Below are 22,649 nucleotides of genomic sequence, written 5' to 3' on the forward strand. Positions count from 1 at the left end.
TGCGAATCCCCACTCAGAATTGCATTCTCTGATGAAGTGATCAAATCTAAAACTCTCAATCCTCGCATGCCCTCCTTTACATGCTGCCTGAGATTCTGCATCCATTACATGCCTTTACATGTTATGTCTCAAGAACTCAAGAAATTCATTTTCCTTATTCCCAAATGCTATATCTTCATTCCAATCCATAATGCCATAATTAAAGTCGTCCATAATAATCGTCCTTCCTTTGTTCACTAATCCAAGTTGTTTATACATTTCTTCATCACCACCCTCCACATTCCCTGGCCCATAGCAGCATCCAACTAAATACGAGAGTGGTCTGAAAAGTTCTCAGCCTAACAATGAAAAAACGAATTTATAATTTCAAAATTATTTTTATTTTTCAACATAATCTCCCTTAAGACTAATACATTTATTCCAGTGATGCTCCAGCACCATTATCCAATCCCTGTAGTGGTTCTCAGTAAGATCTGCAAAATACCCCTCTACAGATGCAATCACCTCTTGATTTGAAGAAAAACGCTGACTAGCGAGGAAGAGTTTTAGTTTTGGGAAGACACAGAAGTCAGAGGGAGCCAAATCTGGGAATAGGGTGGATGTTCCAATAATTCATAGTGCAGATCCCTTAATTTTCTCATTGCCAAAACACCTTTGTGGGCAGGTGCATTGTCCTGATGAAAGATGATTTTTTTCCTTCTGCAAACCGGATCTTTTCTCATGAATTTTTTCATCTAGTTTGATTAAAAGATCGGAATAATATTCCCCAGTTATTGTTTTACCCTTTTCAAGATAATTAATAAACAAAATGCCTTTAGCATCCCAAAACACCGATGCCATGACCTTTCCTGCTGATGGAACTGACTTTCTCTTCTTTGGAGCTGAACAACCAGTTTGTCCGCTGTTTTGACTGCTCTTTGGATTCTGGTGTGTAATGGTGAATCCAAGTCTCATCCATAGTAATAAATTGATGTACAAATCAGTTTTGTTCTTGTTAAAATGCTTCAAGCACTGTTCAGAGATTTTCATGCAAGTGAGTTTTTGATCTGCTGTGAGCACGCATGGCTCCCATCTTGCACAAAGCTTTTTCATTTGCAATTCTTCATTCAAAATCCTACGTGTTCTGTTGAAATGCCTATAGTCTCAGCAATTTCATGCACTTTGACTCGCCTGTCATCCAATACCATATCATGCACTTGATCAATGATTTCTGGTGGTGTTACACTTTTTGGACGTCCTTCACGTTTATCATCTTCAAGGCTGGTACGACCGTGTTTAAACTCCGTGTTTAAAGCAGCCCATTTCTTAATTGTCAAAAACAAAAGAGAAGAGTGACAATAAACTTATGAATTTCGAATAAATTTCTTTTGTAGTTAAACCTTCTTTTACAAAGAATTTTATAACTCCATGATACTCAACTTTATCCATTTCAAGGGATACAGACAACACTTTTGGTTTTCCAACAGCTGTATAAAACAAGCTACTTGATAGAATGACTTGCAATTTCACATGGATGCTTATGACAGATGTACCAACTTAAGAAAAAAAAATCTTGCTGATAGTGTTGCCATCTATGGTTGAGGCCGAGAACTTTTCAGACCACCCTCGTATGTCTTTCTATCAACCACCTCACAACAATTTTTTTGTTGGATCCCTGCTGATAACACTGTAGATTGATCTATCTCTTGTTTCCTTGAAGTATACCTTATGGTAAATGTAGAAAAAGGTATCTGAGAATTACATGCAAATGAAGCTAATAAATTACATTTTTATATTTCCCAAATTGTATACAAAGCAAAACCACCACCTTTAAATATACCCTTCTCAGAAGTACATGCGCTTTGCTCCCTATGCCAGAACACCAATAATATCATGAACACTGTCATGAAGACTGACAACAATAATGCCATTGTTGTCATGAATACGATCAAGTATAATCATAAAGTTAATCCTATTAAGACATGACTTCCTAATGGCTGATTATCCATCTCCAGTTACAGAAAATCTACTCATACAGGAAGTTATTTACATACACATATCATATGACCATTGCCAACTTTATAGCATCCTCAAAACACTTACTCAACGAGTCAAGGCTATTTGTTCAAATGACACAACCCTTGACATCTTGTAACTGAGTTCAAGGACCTTTGCAACACCTTTTTAACCAGTGTCTAAACAGATAAGCTATTGTATGCAATCCCCATCCTTAAAATGCCGACACACAGGATCACAGAAAAGCTATTCCCATCCTACATATTAAGGATACATCAGAAAAGATAGCTAACGTTCTCTGCAATTGTGATCTCCATGCTGCTTTCAAATCATACGTTCAGTTAACCACCTTCTCCTAAAGATCAACTTCATCCTCTTGCACGAGTGTATAAGGTTTCGTATGCCTGCAGTTTGGCCTACTTTGGAGAGACTAATAGATCAGTTAACATCTGCCGTGAAGAACACAAAAATTACATCCACAGTCATCTACATGACAAGTCAGGATTAGCAGACCATCCTTGATATAGAATCAGATGGAAGAAACTATCTTTATTAGAGATGTCGTTATAGGTCTGAAAGACTATTTTTAGAATCAGCATCAGCTACAAATCACTCTGGAAGTTTTTCCTCTTGGTTATACTATAAATTAAAGATACCAAGAAATTATATACTTAGCTTAATCCTTTATCCAAGTGTAAGCAAACAAAGTGTGCCTGAAATATAATCAGGACTGAGGCAACTCGTATATAGAAGCTAATGACCTCATATCACTTGCCTTGGTATCCCATAATGCAAAGCACATATCCTTACAGGTATGTATAATGCTTTGTATTATGGGAAGAGTCACTACCCAGACCTGTTTCAACCTTTATTGAGGTCTCGTCAGTGGGAGCCAGATCCAGAGGTGATACTAAGGTCGAAGTAATGCCAAGGTCATATTTTCATATACGAGTAGCCAAAAGGTGTCACACCTTATTATTAAAATACTCTGGATTAGAGATAGTTGTTGGAAGTTTTTCCACTTGGTTATACTATAAATTAAAGATTTGGGATACTAAGGCAAGTGATGTGAAGTCATTAGCTTCTGTATACAAGTAATTTTCAGACTGGAAGCCCAAATTCTCCATGCTTCTTTGATAGCTGAAAAAATTCCTTTTTAACTTCTTGGTATCAGCTGGACCAAAAAATGATACTAAGGAATTGGAACTTCTTTGGTTGATGGACTGAGTCCTTGACTCTTCATCCCTTCATCTGGATTTTAGTTTGTGGGTGCTGGGATTATTGTGGGTAATTTTCCCGCTCACTGTGAGCATTGTAAGTAGGTAGGTTGGTCTTGTAACTTCAGCATACGATCTTCCATCCGTTGTGGAGATTGTCGTTTGATGGGAGGACGTGCGTTCTTGTATTGGTTTGCTGTTTTGAGTTGTGTCTTTTGGTTTTGAGGAAATGCTATGCAGCCCATAGTTTGCAGGGTTTGGGCCTCCGCAATTTGCACACTTTGCTGGATGTGTGCAGGTTTTTTTGGCATTCATTTTTTGCGTGTTTGCCACCACATTTCATGCAACGAAATTCAGCCTTGTAGAATCATTGTGCGTGCCCAAATTTTTGGCATCTGTGACATTGTGTTGTAGTTGATTTATGTTTTAATGCCTCTACTTTTATGGCTAGATCACAGATGGTCTAGAGATTGTATATGTGTTTTTGGTCTACTTATTTCCACTAGAATTAGGGGAGTAGGGTGTTTTATCAGTTCTCTGCATGGCTGAATTTAATTGGGCTAAATCCCTAAAATTAGAGGTCTGCTGTGACTTCTATCTGTATTGTTTCAGTTACCCCTCTTAATACCACTTTTAGATTCTTCTCACTGTTGAGTGCAAATGTGTGGTATGGCAGGTTGTTGTTGTCTAGGAATTTGGTTATTTTTCTGTAGTCTGATGACATTTTTGGCTGTATACGTATTCCTTCTTCTGTGTTTGTAGCTTTTGTGAAGGTGATATCTGAAGATTTTATTGTGGATGTAATGGATGTCCAGTGCTCTTTGGCCCTTAGAATGACTGGGGGAACCCTTTCTTTAGGTTCATTATCTGGTTCTGTCTCTGCTGTTTTGGGTGCATCTGCAGTAGAGGAGATTTTCCTCTTCTTTTTGACTATTTGGAATTCTGTGTTAGTTTCCAAAGACTGCTGAATGCTATCTAGGGATGCAGCATCCTCTAGATTTGTGGAGAATCCTAATTCTGATTGAGTCAGCATACTTCCGTGATTTAAATCATCCATACTGTCATCTGTGACTGCTGTAGAGGGGGGGGGGATGTATCGAACAGCTTTACTTTCCCTGGCCAGTTGTCACTCAATAATTTTCCTAATCTTAGAAATTTTCTGTTTACCTCTTCGAATATGGTTTCATTTATAGGTTTTGTCATGTTTGATAAGTGGTAATAATCTTGTTAGAATAAAGTTTGAGAAGTGGGTCCTAGAACCCAATATTAATATCCCGTCAAATCGATCTACCAGCATAGGAATCAAAAAAAATTTGCACTTAAAAGTTTTCTGAATTATAGAACTTACCAAAACATATATAAAACTTTACATATATGCATACAGTCAAATATTTGATCAAACCAAAAAGCAAAAGATCACTATTTTATAGAATTAGTATGTGCCATTACTTCACATTACTTCACTCCAAAGGATCTTACACCAGCTTATTCAGAATTCACAATTCACTGTTAATCATGATACTAAGGTTGAAGCAATGGAGAAGGTATATTTCCATATAAAAGTAGCCAAAAGGTGTCACACCTTATTACTAAAATACTCTGGATTAGAGATAGATATTGAAAGATTTTCCAGTGGGTTATACTATAAATTAAAAATGCCAAGAAATTATATTCTTGGTTTCATCCTTTATCCAAGTGTAAGCAAACAAAGTTTGCATATGAAGTAACTTACAACCAAGCAACTCGTATATAGTGACTAATGACTTCATATCACTTGTCTTAGTATCCCATAATTTCTTGTCATCTTTAATTTATAGTATAACCAAGTGGAAAAACTTTCAGCATCTATCTCTAATCCAGAGTTATTTATAATATGGTGTGACACGACACCTTTTGGCTACATGTATATGGTCATATGACCTCTGCATTACTTCAACCTTGGCATCACTTCTTGGTCTGGCTTCCACTGATGAGACCTCAGTAAAGGTTGAAACCAGTCTAGAAAGTGACCTTTCCCATAATGCATAACACTATGCATGTACGTGAGGATATGTGCTTTGCATTATGGAATACTATGGCAAGTGATAATGAAGTCATTAGCCTTTATATATGGATGGCCTAGTTGTGAAGTTACTTCATGCACAAACTTTGTGTGCTTACACTTGGATGAAGGATTAAACCAAGAATATAATTTCTTGTCATCTTTAATTTATAGTATAACCAAGTAGAAAAACTTTCAACATCAGCGGTTGTTCTAAGGCTTTGTGCATGATTCATGCACAAAGTAACATTTTTGAAATGAAATATTTGCAAATTTTATTTTCAAATCAACCTTTTACCATACCAAAACAGTAGCATTGCATTTAACACCAAACGTATAAACAAAATAGAAAATATTTCATGTTAGTCTTTGATTTTGAACTTTTTGCAGTATAGTTTAATTGGGAAAATTTCTAATATTAAGGTGGAAATTAAAAACAAATCATGTTTTTAATTTCCACCTTAATATTAGATATGGATACATACATACACACATCATATGACCATTTGATGTGTGTATGTATGTATCCATATCAAAAAACCAAAGAAACAAATCACAGTGCCAATATCAGGAATATTGCACTTCTGGTGATGGAACTAGCTAGCTCTGGAATTTTTAATTCAATTATATGAGGTACCTGGTTAATTGAGATTGGAATAATACACAGTTCACTGTACTATTATTATTGCTTTTAAAATTTTCCATAATTAAAAGAAGTCATGTCCAGGTCCAAGCACAAAAGCAGAAAAATGTGGGGCAGGGGTGGGTGGGTGGGGGATATATATTCAATATAATGTAAAAATAACAATTATTTGTTATTTCAATTTCTCTCTAACAGACTACTGAAAATCCTCAACCAAAGTTCCATTAGCAGAGATGCAGTGCTCTGCTAAGAAAAATTCACCTTATAAAACATGCACAAAATCATAAAGTAAGTTAGTTATCTGCAAATATCATTACTTCAATATGTTTTGCAAATTATCAAAAAAAAAAAAAAATCCCTACTTTCTATGTATGTAACAAACTACTACTGTCCACTGTGGCACACTACTCTTATGTTTTGTAACAGTGAACTATAGTGGTCTAGGAAATTGAAAATAGCACTTTGTTGTGCAAAAAACTGCTTGAGCACATGTATTGCGCATCTTAAATGCTGTAGGTACCATGTAGCATATTTTCAGTCACATTTTTATATATTTATATTATTTAAAGTCAGTGTTTTTAAATTGTCTAAAAAAGAAAATTATGTAATTATTTTAACACAAACAAAACCATTGTCAGGGTAACAATTTCTGCTTTGATTAAAACTTTTTTCTTTCAGAACAGTAGTTGACAGTTTTGTTTTTTTTTCCACTTGGTTAGAATATAATAAATTTAGTTTAATCCATTATCCAAGTGTGAGCAAACAAAGTTTGCACCTGAAAGTATCTTCAGGACTGGGGTAAGGTGGTGCAACACCAGGGCAACTCCTTGCAAAGGTGGAGCAAGGTACTATCACTCCTATCTCAGTATCTCCCATAATGCAAAACACATCTCCTTGCGGATATGTCTAATGTTATGCACCACCTTACCCCAGTCCTGAAGATACTTTCAGGAGATGTGTTTTGCATTATGGGAGATACTGAGATAGGAGTGATAGTACCTTGCTCCACCTTTGCAAGGAGTTTCCCTGGTGTTGCACCACCTTACCCCAGTCCTGAAGATACTTTCAGGTGCAAACTTTGTTTGCTCACACTTGGATAAAGGATTAAACTAAATTTATTATATTTCAGAACAGTACTTTATGTTAAGAAGATTTCATATTTTGTATAATATACATCAGTATCATATATATTTTATATTAAATTAATCATTTTTAATTTGATAAATAAATTAAATTACTCTGTTTGATACTAGAGGTGTGATGAGATTTATAATACTCATCAGGGCAATGGAATGCAAAAATTAATGTTCACCAACTGGGCATCCTAAAATAAGCTTGTAAAATTTGCATCACATACACATATTTATTTTCTCTCTCTCTTTCTTATATATATATAAATTGATAGGCATCTCCAGCTAATTCTGAAGTTCCCCATCAATTTTATTTAAATGATTGAAAAATTCAGTTTTTTTTTTTTTTTTTTTTTTTTTTTTTAGCCATGAAATTAATGTTTCACTTATATGAAATGAATACTGTTTATACAGTGGTGTCCAAAACCTAAGGGCGAACACTATTTTTGAAGATTATACTTCCAAATTCAGAGAAATCATTTTTATGGATGACAATGCCACACCACATCATACGCGAGCAGTGGAGATACATCTGAGACTAGGATATTAATCGAATCAAAACTCATTGCTGCTCAAAATTCCTCTCCAGAAACAAACCAGGCCTTATCCTTACTCTGAAAAATGAATGGACTAGTTTGCCTGAAGAACTCCTGAATCACTTGGCGTTAAGCATGGTAGAATGTTGTGAGAGAGCTACATCACAGTTCAGAGTGGACATATTCTATACTAAAATCTCTCTCTGTATAGTTTTGTGTAAGCACTGTACGTTAATTCCTTAACTATGCCCTTAGGAAATTTGTAACTTTTGCCAAAAATGTATCATAATTTTAATATGTACAAAATTTGCAACAATTTTTTTGTGTAATGTAATTTATTAGTATTTTGGCAAGAAATATATGTGTCCACATTTGGCTGTAGTCACAAAAAAAATTTTTCATATACAGGTAAAAATGTAATTCATCCTTAGCTTTTGGACACCAGTGTAGATACTACACTTCAGCTATCAGTTGCCTGTGCAATCTGTGCTTTTGAATTATAAAACATGCACAAAATCATAAAGTAAGTTACCTGTAAATATTATTACTTCAATATGTTTTGCAAATTATCAAAAAAAAAATAATAATAAATCCATACCTTCTATGTATGTAGAATGATTATTCCAAAGTATTACTGAATTTTGTTTAGTTTATGTAAAAGTTTACATAGCTTGCAAAAAGTTAAGGCAGTATTTTTAATGAGCTTAATTAGATTTATTTTAAAAAATGAAACAGGATTATTTTAATCATTATTATTATAGCACAGGAATAACCTTGTAGTCTGAAGACTCATCTTAGATGGTTCGCACTGACTATAAAAACTCCCTTTAAATTCATTCACTAGCAAAGTGCTCACAATCACTTCCAACCTTCCACTTAAAAAATTTAGTCCTGATGTTTTTGTTACTCACACTGTTACTTTTTTTTTCTCCCCATTTTTCACCAATACTTTTTTTCCTCTCTTTTTATATTGTATCGAAAAGAAATTTTTCTGATCTATAAAACCTATATGTTTCTATCACATTCCCCCTCTTTTCTTCATGTGTTCCATATTTCTAACCCAAACCTTCAGTATCTGAAAACACACCCCAAGTTAAAGATCGGTACTATCAACATAAGAAGCCTGAATGGCAAAGAAATGGAGCTAGCTGAGGAATTAGATAAGTACCAGATCCAGATCAACATAATAGGGTTGACTGAAACAAAAAAGACAAAAACTGGTGAGATCTTTCTGAGAAATAAATACAAAATGCTATATTCAGGCAATAACAATCAAAGAAAAGAAAAAGTAGCCATAGTATTCAACACTAAATACAAGGCTAATCTTCTTGAACGGTACACAGTCTCAAGTAGAGTGATGTGGGCAAATATGAGAATGGGGAACTGGACAATGAGACATTTATGCCTATGGTCACAAATAAGGTGGGACCATAATGAATCACATTATGAAGGAAAGTGGTATTAAACATGATATCAAAATAGGAGATGTTAATATCAGCTCTTTGCTTTATGCAGACGATGTTATACTTCTAAATAAATCCGCTACCAATCTGCAAGATTCCCTGACTAAATTGAATAACTGTTGTAATAGTTATGGTATGAAGGTAATCAATAAAAAGACAAAGACAATGAAAATAGGCAGAATTGCTGAAAATATCAACTGCATTGTGAACGGAGAACCTGCGGAATAAGTAAAACATTTCAGCTACTTAGGCACAATTTTTAGTGAAGATGGTAAATTAAATATGGAAATAGACAACAGAATCAACAAAGCTGGTATGGTAGGAAGTCAAGAGAGAAATTAGTTGGAACACTAAATTAGCTGTATACAAGACAGTGTTCAAACCGGTTTTAACTTATGGATCTGAGAGCTGGGTCAGAAGTAAAACACTTGACTAGAGACTGCAGATATGAGAGTCCTGAGAAAGATTAGAGGCATGAACAGATGGCATCAATGGCAATATCATATTAAAACGAGGATATTAGGAAAGAACTTGACATTGTCAGCATCCAGGAATGCGTTAGCAGAGCTAATCTCAGTTGGTATGGTCACTTAAATAGAATGGGAGAGGAAAGATTGGCAAAACAAGCGTTCTCTGCCAGGTTGGCAGAGAACACTTGTTTTGATACGGTACACTTGGATTGATACGGTACAAAGTGCCTTAGACGATAGAAATATAAGATCTGATAATGTTGGAGTCTTGACAAGTAACAGACTGATTTGGAGGAAAATTGTAGATAGGAAGTTAGTAATGATGTAAATTTTTCATGTAGTACTATCATATCCTGTACACCCCTTGAGGGTACATGGCAGGAATTTGATGATGATGACCTTCAGTATCCTGACAGAGAGCAGTCTGTTTCCAGTCTATAGTAGTCCATATATGACATATATGAACTACTTATCCCTGGTTGTCAATGTGTTTCTCAACCAAGTGATCCTTTGAGCTGTTCTATCCACTTTTCCTCTATCAACCTGCTCTCCATCCTCACCCCCAAATCCTTAGCCTCATCGGTTTCCTGCAGTCCAGTTTCCTATGTCTAATTATACAGTAGTCAGAGTGTAAAGTGCACCATACACTTTGAACTGGTATCCTTTACCTGGACTGCAAGTCAATTTAGATCAGCCTATAGGATCTGTTCTTCACTTTTATTAACTATTGCCCCTATGTGGCTTTTCATTGTCATCAAACAATTGATTTTCTCTCACATTACTTCCTACATCATTAATTTACAAATTGAATAAACAGCAGTAGCCTACATACAGAGCACTTTGGTAGCATAACATGCATTTACATATCTAGAATTCCACTCTAGTGCATTTACTGCTCTTTGATAACTATCCATCAGCCTCTATGTTATCCATGTCACCAGCTTCATGTTCATCCTTTTTGCTCCAGCATATAGAATAACATTCTGTGCAATATTCTGCCATATGTCTTTGCAGGATGCAGCAATATCATGTTATTGTAAAAAGGAACAGCGTATCATATTCCTATTCATCTATTCCTGAATTCTGTCTTTACTGACTTTTCCAATACCTTAACTTCCGGTCTATAATTGCTACCTCAGTCTAGTGATTTCATGTAATGGGACTATCTTGCCATTATTCCACTTCACTTGGAACTCTGCCACTATTGAGAATAAAGTTAAACAGCCTAGTTAAAAGTGCTGTCAATTTCTCTTGCACTTTCTCATAAGACATGGTCTGATATTTCATCCAGTTCATTCTACCTTTTCTTGTATCTGTTGCACATTAGTCACTCTACCTGAAATGATACACCCTCACAAAAGTGATTATCACTCAGTATTTCAACTATTTCTTCTGCTTCTGTCACCTCCATACATTAAAATTATCCTTTTGTAATCATTCTTATCCTTTCATAATCATTCTACCTTTTACTTGCTATATCTTGAAAAAACTTTGAGATTTCCTTTGGATCACTTTGGCTAATTTTATTTCATAATCTGATTTTGCCTTTCTTACACTGCTCATCATCCTTCTCATCCAAACTTTCTACTGCTCATGAGTTTGCTGATTACGTCTCTTTATAATTACTCTACAACATTTTCATCTTCTTTTTTTTTTTAGCTCTTGCTTGATGCTGCTATCATTGATTTAATGACTACCTGATTTACCCTTGTTATACAGTCTGTTACTGCTTTCCTTAACTACTCTACCAGCCATGCTGTGTTTAACTGTCATACAAAACTTGGATATGAAGTTTAATATGGTTGATATATTTCATCCATCACAGACTTTTGGTGGTTGAATGGCTAATAATCCTTCCTTTGCATTTGCTTAATTCCATGGCACTACTCCTAAGGCTACTTCTTAAGTTTGATATAATTACTGGCTTTGTAGTTCCATATATACCTCTTCTTAATTGGAAATTCTACATTCTTAGTTATCTCCTAAGTGAAGACTGCACAATCACCCTCACACTCCCTGGTTGCAGGCATACTTTATGATCAAATTTTCTGATGCTATTATCAGATCTAGCACACTCAAACCCTGAGGTTCCTTCTACATCGTCATTTTAGGTAATTATCTCTTAGTAGTTGCATAAATTTATTTCCTTTCCCCATATACTCTTTCCTATATCCCATCTACATTATAAAAATACGATAAAAAATATCTGGATGCCCCTTTTGTAGTAGTGTATATGGCTGTACACATCACAACCTTGGCTTGTACAGATATAAAAGCAAGCACATGGTCTTGTAGCCTTCATAAACAAACATGTGCTTCTTTTTATATCTTATAATGGGCCATACTAAAGAGCTCAGTAACTTTCAGCATGGCACTGCCCCGATCAACTGCAAGTGATGTTATTGTGAAGTATAAACACCTATTAGCAACAACAGCACAATTGAAACTTTGCAGGCCACATAAAATCACAGAGCTAAGTGCTTAAGCATGCATTAAAAAATCACCCTCAGTTGAAATATTTGCTACTGAAGTCCAAAATGCCTCTGCAATCCCAGCACCACAATTGTTAATTGTGAGCTGAAGGACATTGGTTTGTTTCCATAGCCGTGCAGCTACACACTAATCAGCAAGGGCAACACTTGGTGTTGCTCTTGCTGATGGTGAAGTGTGATGAATCACACTACACCATCTGACAGTCCAACAGACGAGTTTGGGTTTGGAATCATCACATTTCACCAGATGGCGAGTGTGATGAGTTTGGGTTTGGCAGATTTCAGAACACTACCTGTCCAAATATTTTGTGCTAGCTGTGAACCTTGGTGGACAAGGCATCATGGTTCTTGCTGGGCCCCCCTTAGTTTCAGTGACAGGTAATCTTAATGCTGCAGCCTATAATGACATTTTAAGCAATACTGTGCTTCCAAGTTTTTATGGCCCCTTTCCTGTATCCTCTCATTCACAAAGCAAAGTCTGTACAGGAATAGTTTGATGAGGTGAATGTTGAAGAACTTTACTTTCCTGATCTCAATCCCATCAAACACCTCTGGGATGAATTGGAATGCCTTCTGCAAGCCAGGCTGAATTACCTGGCTTCAGCAATGAACCTCACCAATGCTCTTCTGGAAGAATGGAAGGAATTACTGCAGCAGTATAATCAGCAGTTCTGATCAAAAATAATTGAGTAAGAGTTGGGATGAGCAGGCATTCAAATATTTTTGATCAGATCAGATACTGTAATTGAAAGTTTATTTTTCACTTGGTTAAAGTATAATAAATTTAGTTTAATCCTTTATCCAAGTGTGAGCAAACAAAGTTTGCGCCTGAAAGTATCTTCAGGACTGGAGTAAGGTGGTACAACACCAGGGCAACTCGTTGCAAAGGTGGAGCAAGATACCAACACTCCTCTCTCAGTATCTCCTATAATGCAAAACACATCTCCTTGGGATATGTCTCATGTTATGCATTAAGGGAAGCACCACAACCCAGACTAGTTTCAACCTTTATTGAGGTCTCTTCAGTGGGAGCCAGGCCCAAGTGGAGATACCAAGCAGAAGCATTAGCAGGTCATCTCTACCTATAGGAGTTGCCAAATGGTGTGCCACCCTTTTTTAATAAATTACTCTGGATTTAGAGAAAGATGTTGAAGGTTTATTTCTCACTTGGTTAGAGTATAATAAATTTAGTTTAATCCTTTATCCAAGTGTGAGCAAACAAAGTTTGCACCTGAAAGTATCTTCAGTACTGGGGTAAGGTGGTACAACAGCAGGGCACTCCTTGCAAAGGTGGAGCAAGCTACCAACACTCCTATCTCAGTATCTCCCATAATGCAAAACACATCTCCTTTCGGATATGTCTAATGTTATGCATTAAGGAAAGGGCCACAACCCAGACTAGTTTCAACCTTTATTGAGGTCTCTTCAGTGGGAGCCAGGGCTTGCAGATATGTCTAATGCATAACATTAGACATATCCGCAAGGAGATGTGTTTTGCATTATGGGAGATACTGAGATAGGAGTGTTGGTAGCTTGCTCCACCTTTGCAACAAGTTTCCCTGGTGTTGTACCACCTTACCCCAGTCCTGAAGATACAGGCGCAAACTTTGTTTGCTCACACTTGGATAAAGGATTAAACTAAATTTCTTATACAGATACTGTAATATTCCTATAATTGAAGTTTCCTATCATAATGATTACTTGTCCTGTGTTCATTGAGCTAATTTGCCTAAAATATATATCATCTGCATTTCCCTTTGCACCTCTGATTTTCAGCAGCAGTCAACTATGTCTTTTATTCTGTTGGCTTTTTGGCTTTGATCTCCCACTAGAATTAAAATTGCCTATAATTTTTGGCCATGCTAAGCTAACCAATGCCAAAAACTCCTCATCCTTGTTCCTGATGCTTTTGGCATTAGTATACATGAATTTCAAAATCCCCCTTGGACCATAGGTACCTTGCATCATTTAATTACTATCCCATTCAGATTTGAGACTGTGAAACTGCATTTAGCCTTCTTTGATCTTCTCTTTTTTTCACACTTGTTGCATATGTTGCACCCACCTGTGATCCACCTCCATTTTCTTACTAAACAAAACATTCTCCAACCTAACTTCAGATCCTTTTAAGTGCAGTCCATTAGTCATATACTAGGCCTTTAATTCATCAGATTCACTCCATACATTTATTAATCAACCTATGCATAGACTAATTTTCACTCTTCTTTTTATCGACTTGCTATCATACCTTAGCAGTAGACTTACAAGCTTTACTCTCTCTCTCTTATTTTCATTTCTTTCTGTAACTCTTTCATCCTCTTCATTCCAGGAATACTTATCATCTTTTAAATTATTTGTTTCTACAAAAATGAACCCCCCCTTTGTATTTGTTAGATGTTCATCTCACTAATATCTTTAATTGCACTAAGAAAGATTGATTTTCTCATGTGCTCATCAGCACCCCCCCCCCCCATGATCACGAAATCACTATACTGTTTCTCTCCTGTCTCTTCTCTTTGCAAAATAAGTAAAAATTGAGTACAAATTTTGTTTATAATAATAATAATAATAAGCTGTGTAATAATGATTTTTATGGTATCTTTAATATTTACTTTTGTAATATTACAGTACCTCTCACTAGTGGATAACCTAGCTACATGTATGCATGTAGTAGGGTTAAAAGGAACGCATTCCATACTCACTCATCCGTCATGTCACTGTAAAGAGTTAATTGCAGACCGAAGAGAAGATAATAAGAAACTTTTGACTGCTGTTAGGGAATTAAAGAAAGTTATAGAACAGATGAATTGTGAACAGGAAATTATTAAACAGGATGAAGAAAAAATTAAGTAATGGACTAACATTATTCTTCAACTTGTTTATTGCTACTTCTAGTTTTACTCTTTTTTTTTAATTAAGAAAATCTCATAAAAATGCTATGATAAACAGTAAAATTTTATGAACTTTTTTTTAAATACAGTAGCATGATTCATATTAATAAGTGCCAATCAAGTTTGAAAACTTACTTATGCCAAATCAGTACTCTGAATTTTAGGATCACAAATATTTTGGAATGATCAGTAATGTTTATTACAAAAATAAAATAATTCATTACACAGTACTCTTAATTGTAGTATTTACTAGGGATGTTTGCCATTTATTCTAAAATACAATCAAATCTTGATGTGATTACTGAGAATAGCAACATTTTGCCCATACATTGCATTTATTTGCTATAGACCTTTCTGCCTTTTTTTGTGTGGGAGTAATATAAAAAAATATATATATATATATATATTCACAATACAGTTGTCAGAGTTAGCCATTTACACATATATTGGGTTTGCCAGTTCACCTTATTTATCCATTTCATCAATTGTTATTTGATAAATGCCTTATTGCATTTTTTAAAAATTTTTAAAAAATAACTTTGCAACAAAAATTTTAGTTTAAAAAAATTCATTTTAAATATAAATTCAGATATTGGATTTAAAAACAGTTGGATTGTAAAACAAGATTAATTTAAAAAAATTTTCCCAATAAACAGGCACTGATAAAAGGGGGAGGGAATATTATTTAATCCCTTTCTAGACTGGAAACCAGTTTTTTTTTTTTTTCATAAAATGTAGGCAACAACTTGGAAAGAAAGCACAGGAGTTTTTTTTTTATATACTATACAGTACGTAAGATAGCATTTATTAGCAAAAGGCTTTCTAATTAATCAATGTGTAACATACATTTAATTATATGAGAATCCATTACCCTTTTCTCTTCTAAAGACAAAAGTTTATTATTATTATTAGACCTCCAGAGAGTCAAGGACTCATCAATGGAGGCATACATTACCAGCTGTTTATACCTTTTCTTAAACTCATTCATGGCTAGATGCACTCACTACTTCATTGGGCAAACTGTTCCACTCACTTACAGCTCTATGAGAGAAAAATCAAACTCTTACTCCTTTCTTAACTGCATACAAATTTAAATTTCACAGATGCCCATTTGTTGTCTCCCTACCTTCCTTATAATGAAAAATTTTATCAGCCCATTTTCTATAATGCCTTCTCAAAAGCTTATAGACTTTTATCATATCACTCCTTTTTCTTCTGTCTACCAAGGTTTGCAGTCCACATGCTCTCAGTCTATCCTTGTAATCTATATTCCATAATCCCTCATCTTTGTAATCTTCTTTGTAGCCTTTTCACAGATTCTTTATCTCTTTGGAATCCAGGTGACCAAATCTGCACACAGTAGGCCAGGTGCAGTTGTATCAAGGCCTTGAGAAGAAAAGTGACTTCCATATCCTTACATTCAATGTTCATTTCAACATTGCAGTTATCCTCTGAGTTGTAATTGCAGTTTTGTTATGTGACCTCTGAACTTTCTATCAACTATAACTACTCCACCCATGAGCTACTCCAAGCATAATTCCATCAATATATGTCCTGCCTATCTTTGCATCATGAGCAAACAACTGAAGGTCTTCTATCAGGTCCTTCCCAATATGATTAACATATAGACTGAATAATAGTAGTCCAAGGACTGATTTTTGGGGGTACACCACTGGTTACCTTAAATCTGACACATCCTCTCCACCCTCTGATACTTGGTCATCAGCCACCCCACTTATCCAAGCGAATAGTTTATATTCCAATCCCATATTCTCTGGTTTATGCAACAGCCTTCCATGTGGCATCCTATCACATGCCTTAGCAAAGTCCAACATTATCATAGTATCTACTCTCAGCACCATATGCGACTTCTTACACTTCTGAAATTGATTTTTTTTTCTGTGTTTTCTCTTTTTCTTCTGACTTCATATCCTTTTATCCAAATCACTTTAGCTTCTTATTTAAGAAGCCAGCTGATGCATACACAGACTGTTTTATATTGCTTTGTAGTTTACTTTTTGTGTGTGTGTTTCTCACCCATGAAAAGTTATTAGTAAACCTATAGTACATTAGTACTGGATGGGCTAATAATTTTTTTTACATTTTTTATCAGTCTTATATTTTTTTTTATAATTTATTTATTTTTGCATAGTCCAGAAATCCTTTTCTAGATACCAAACATGGAACTTTTTTCAAGATACTTCAGGCCTTCAGTAAGTGAGACAGTGGTCTCACACTGGGCAGTGAAATTCATCTCCTACCTAAAGACAATCACAAATATCTGTGTCTGTAGTGGGATTCGAATCCTCAATCTATTGGTTGGAGAGCAAGTATGCTCCTTTTATCTTTACTTTTGCTTAATTCCTTAAATTTTAAGATCCATATACACTACATTACACCTTACATAAGTTTCTGACGTAATTTTTAAGTTGCAAGTTTTTTCACTTGGTTATACTATAGATTAAAGATGCTAAGAAATAATATTCTTGGTTTAATCTATTATCCAACTGTGAGCAAACAATGTTTGCACATGAAATCGGAGCCGTACTTATGCACAGGTGCACAAGGCTCTAGTTGGGGGTCCCAAAAAATTTGGGTCGATTTAAGGGCCCAAACAATGAGGGAGGAACCCCGGAGCACTCTAGTGCTTCGTAAAAAGTGTAAATATGGCCATGCATGAAGTATCTTCACAACTAGGCTACTTATATATAAGAAAAAAGATTAAATAAAGAATGTTATTTCTTGGAGCACTCTAGCAAATCAGGAAAAGTGTAAGTACGGCCCTGCGTGAAGTATCTTCACAACTAAGCTATTTGTATAGAGGATAAAGGATTCAGCTAAAAATGTTATTTCTTGGCATCCTTAATTGCCTAGGTTATAGTAAAACCAAGTGAAAAAAACTTTCAACATGTATCTCTAATCCAGAGTATTTTAATAATAAGGTGTAACACCTTTTGGCTACTTGTATATGGGTAGCATATGATTTCTGTATTACTTCAACCTTAGTATCTCTTCTGGGTCTGGCTCCCACTGATGACATTTGATCAAGTTAGTCTCTGGATTTGCTTGATTCCTGGGGAGTAGAGGCAGCACTGCTTTGTTGTGTGTTTTTGCCTGTCACTAAGTGGAGTCACTGCTGAGTTTCCTGATTCTGGTCAAGATTGATGAGTTTAGTAGTGATCCTTTAGAGTCACCCAGGGAGATTTAGTAATCTTGTAAATCACTCAGCATTTTTGGCAAGGTATCTCCTGGACTTTAACATACCCCAATAATGTGAAGTGAAGTCATCAAGTCTTCACATCAAGTCAATGACTTGATATGAAGTCATTAGCCTCTATATACAAGAAGCTCAGTCATGAAGATACTTTGCATGCAAACATTTTTTGCTTACACTTGGATAAAGGATTAAACCAAGAATATTATTTTTTGACATCTTTAATTTATAATTTTTAAGGTTCTAATGTTGAGGTTAAAAATTATGAATGGGTTTTGAAATCACTAGTGTAACTATCCTTGATAGATGAGTCATAGCTTTGTTTCTTGCTTGCTCATTATGAAAGCATTGCTTTTTATATAATTAATTGTTCATGCAGGCATGTGCTTTTTTTTTATGTTAAGACCCAAATTTTATTTTCTCACATACATACATACCAATGGTTTGATAGTAAAGAATGCATAATAAAAAAAAAAATATGTGTATACACACATGAATGGCAGATAGGCTTGATCTTATCAGAGAGAGCATATATACAGTATATCTGTTTTATGAACTTAATTAGATCTATCATCATCAAATTCCTGATATGTACCCTCAGTGGGGAGCGCTTACAGGATAATACTACACGAAAAAGTTACACCATCACTAACTTCCTATCAAGAATTTTCCTCCAAATTAATCTGTCAAGACTACAATATTATCAGATCGTATATTTCTCTCTTTCTAAGTCCCTTTTCATCATCATTATCAAATTCCTGATATGTATAGGATATGATAGTACTACATGAAAAATTTACATCATTTCTAACTTCCTATCTACAATTTTCCTCCAAATTAATTACCTGTCAAGACTCCAATATTATCAGATCTTATATTTCTGTCTTCAAGGCACTTTTTACCATATCAATCCACCTACATCTTGGTCTTCCTCTGGGTCTTTTTCCTGCCAATCTAGCAGAGAACACTTGTTTTGCTAATCTTTCCTCTCCCATTCTGTTTAAGTGACCATACCATCTGAGATTAGCTCTGCCAATGCATTCCTGGATGCTGACAATGTCAAGTTTTTCCTAATATCCTCGTTTTTAATATGATATTGTCATTGATGCCATCTGTTCATGCCGCTAATCTTTCTCAGGACTCTCATATCTGTAGTCTTCTTAACCAGCTGTCAGCTCCATAAGTTAAAATTGGTTTGAACGCTGTCTTGTATGCAGCTAATTGAGTGTTTTGGCTAATTTCTCTCTTATTCCATATATATTTATTCAGCTAACTTCCTACCATACCAGCTTTGTTGATTCTGTTGTCTATTTCCATATTTAATTTAGCATCTTTGCTAAAAATCATGCCTAATTAGCTGAAATGGTTTACTTGTTCTATAGGTTCTCCATTCACAATGCAGTTGATATTTTCCATGTTTCTACCTATTTTCATTGTCTTTTTAATGCTGACCTTCATAACATATCTATTACAACAGTTATTCAATTTAATTTATTCAGGGAATCTTGCAGACTTGTAGTGGATTTATTTAGAAGTATAGCATCATCTGCATAAAGCAAAAAGCTGAGATTAACATCTCCAATTTTGATATCAGGTTTAATACCACTTTCCTTCATAATGTGATCCATATAGATAATGAATAACAGAGGGGATAATGTACATCCTTGTCTGACACCAGATTTAACATTAACCCATTTTCCTGTACTTCCTTCAATTCTAACTGCTGACTTACAACTCAAATAAAGACTCGGTATTGCTTGATATATTGCCCCCATATATATCAAGATATATATGAGGGCAATTAACATCTCCAATTTTGATATCAATACCACTTTCCTTCATAATGTGATCCATATAGATAATGAATAACAGAGGGGATAATGTACATCCTTGTCTGACACCAGATTTAACATTAAACCACTTTCCTGTACTTCCTTCAATTCTAACTGCTGACTTACAACTCAAATAAAGACTCAGTATTGCTTGATATATTGCCTCCATACACCATACAACTATAATGTTTTGAATAGCTTCTCTCTTGGCACCTTCTCATGTGCCTTTTCCAGATCTACAAAACTTAAATACAGTTCTTTGTTATATTCCCATGATTTCTCAACTATCTGTCATAAAGTGAAAATCTGATCCTGGCAGCCTCTATTTGGCCTGAATCCACCTTGTTCTTCACCAAGCTTTTCTTCCACCATCCTATCAACCATTTCTCAAGTATACTTGCATATATCTTATCAGGAACACTCAGTAATGAAATACCTCTGTAATTCTCGCATTCAATTTTATTTCCCTTTTTATATATGGGTGGTATGAGAGCTCTACTCCAATCATCTGGAATTCGTCCCTCTGTCCAGGCCTTCTGAACTATGCAGCGCAGCCACTGTAAGACTTTTATACCTCCATACTTGAGCATTTCTGGCCAAATATCATCTGCTCCTGCTACCTTTCCACATTTCAGGCTTTTGATGGCTTTTTCTACTTCAAGTATGGATATGTATTCCGGACTGCATGTTTGTTGAGTGTTTTTTTACCTGTGTTGTCACTGATTGTTTCATTTAGCAATTTTTCGAAGTAATTACTCCATTCATCACGGATATCTTTTTCTCCAGTTTTCATGTCACCTTTATCATCTCTAATTCCTTTTACAGCATTCTTCCCTCCATTTTTGTGCTTTTTCAATAACCTTTATAATATTTTGCTTCCTTCCTGATATTTATTTTCTGCATTCTTACCAAAGTCTTCCCAGGATTTGTGTTTAGCTAGTTTTACAATGCTTCACTTTCTTACATTTTTCTCTATATTTTCTAAGTGCACAAGCTGACTTACTTGCTAAGAACTTTCAATATACTTTCTTCTTTTCCTTCAATTCCTGTTTTACTTCCTGTGTCCACCACGGAGTTTTGAGTTTTCTATCCTTACAGACAACATCACCACATGCTGAATCAGTCAGTATTTTCTTCAGTGCTTGCCACTGAATCTCCAAGGTTTGGTTCTTGTTTACAAATTCATTCAGTTTTTCCTTGAATAATGTTTGTGTATTTCAGTCTACAGTCCACATCTGATAACTGTTCGACTTTGATTCGCTTCAAAACTCTCTTACACATCCTTCTTTTCATATGAAGTTCAATTTTATCCTGTTCAACACTAAATGGTAATCACTTCCAATTTTAAATCCTCTGTGCATTCTAGTATCCTGAACCAGTGAAAAAAACATCACTGTCAACAATAATATGGTCAGTGAGATTTTTCTGATTCATTGCATCTTCTTTCCATGTGATGAATTTGTGCACATTTTTATGTTGGAACATGGTATTTATAATAACTAGTCCATGTCCTGAGCAGAAATCTAGAAGGTATTTACTATTATTATTAGTTTTGCTCTTTATCCGAAATTTTCACAAAATATTCTTATATGCCTTATAATCATTTCCTACTCTGCTGTTTAGATCTCCAACAAGGACCAACTTTTCCTTTTTTTCTGTGTCAGATGCATTCTCTAATGCATCAAAAAATTCCTCCACTGTCTCTTTAACTTCCTGTGTCCTCCATGGAGTTTTGATTTTTCTGTCCTTTCAGACAACCTCACCACATGCTGCTCTGGCTGAATCAATCAGTGTTTTCTTCAGGGCTTGCCACTGAATCTCCAAGGTTTGATTCCTGTTCTCAAACTCTTTCATTTTTTTTTTAATAATATTTGTATATTTTACTCTACAGTTCACATCTGAGAGCTGCTCAACTTTTATTCACTTTAAAACTTTCTTACATGTTCTTCTTTTCGATATGAAATTCAATTTTATCCTGCTCAAGACTAAATGGTGATCATTTCCAATTTCAAATCCTCTGTGTACTCTGGTGTCCAGCACCAGGGAGAAAACATCACTATCAACAATAACATAGTCAATGAGACTTTTTTTTTATTCCTTGCCTCTTCTCTCCATGTGAATTTGTGCACATTTTTATGTTGGAACATTGTGTTGGTAATAACTAGTCCATGTCCTGAACAGAAATTCAACAGGTAGTTGCCATTATTATTAGCTTTGTTCTTTTCTCTAAATTTCTTTCTAAATTTCAAAATATTTTTGTATGTCTGACAATCATTTCCTACTCTGCTATTTAGATCCCCAACAAGGACCAACTTTTCCTTTTTCATTGTGTCATTTGCTTTCTCTGAAGCCTCAAAATATTTCTCCACTTCTACCTTAGTAGAACCTTCGTTTTGACCAAGCACAAATAAGTCTGATTGTCCATTTTCCCAATCTGATTATTAGCCCACATCACTCTACTTGATATTGCTTGCCATTCAAGAATATTATCCTTATATGTAGTGTTTAATATTATAGCTACTCCCTCTTTTCCCTGATTGTTATTGCCTGAATATAACATTTTGTATTTCTTGCTTTGGGTTGGGACATGCTCTGTGATTTGTTCTAATTAGATCCATTAGCCATAAAATGTGAAAGATCTGCCAAATCCATGAAGAAAACGGTCATGTCTACAGTAAAATTCAGGTTATATCTAAATTTATAAAATATATAATGTATAGCACTA

General features: G+C 35.0%; 1 protein-coding gene across 1 annotated transcript in view; it reads left to right on the plus strand.

The window, feature by feature from the left end:
- LOC150107635 (uncharacterized) overlaps positions 1–14,840 on the plus strand; it is a 136,723-nt gene extending 121,883 nt beyond the window's left edge. The window contains exon 8 of the mRNA XM_090392145.1: positions 14,616–14,840. Within this exon, the coding sequence (XP_090248271.1) occupies positions 14,616–14,840 (225 nt within the window). The remainder of the gene's footprint in view (positions 1–14,615) is intronic.
- The last annotated feature ends 7,809 nt before the right edge of the window (positions 14,841–22,649 follow it).

Source organism: Typopeltis vanoorti, chromosome 4 (genome assembly GCF_054136105.1).
Source record: "Typopeltis vanoorti isolate ZY-2024b chromosome 4, IOZ_Tvanoo_1.0, whole genome shotgun sequence".
Classification (NCBI taxonomy): domain Eukaryota; kingdom Metazoa; phylum Arthropoda; class Arachnida; order Uropygi; family Thelyphonidae; genus Typopeltis; species Typopeltis vanoorti.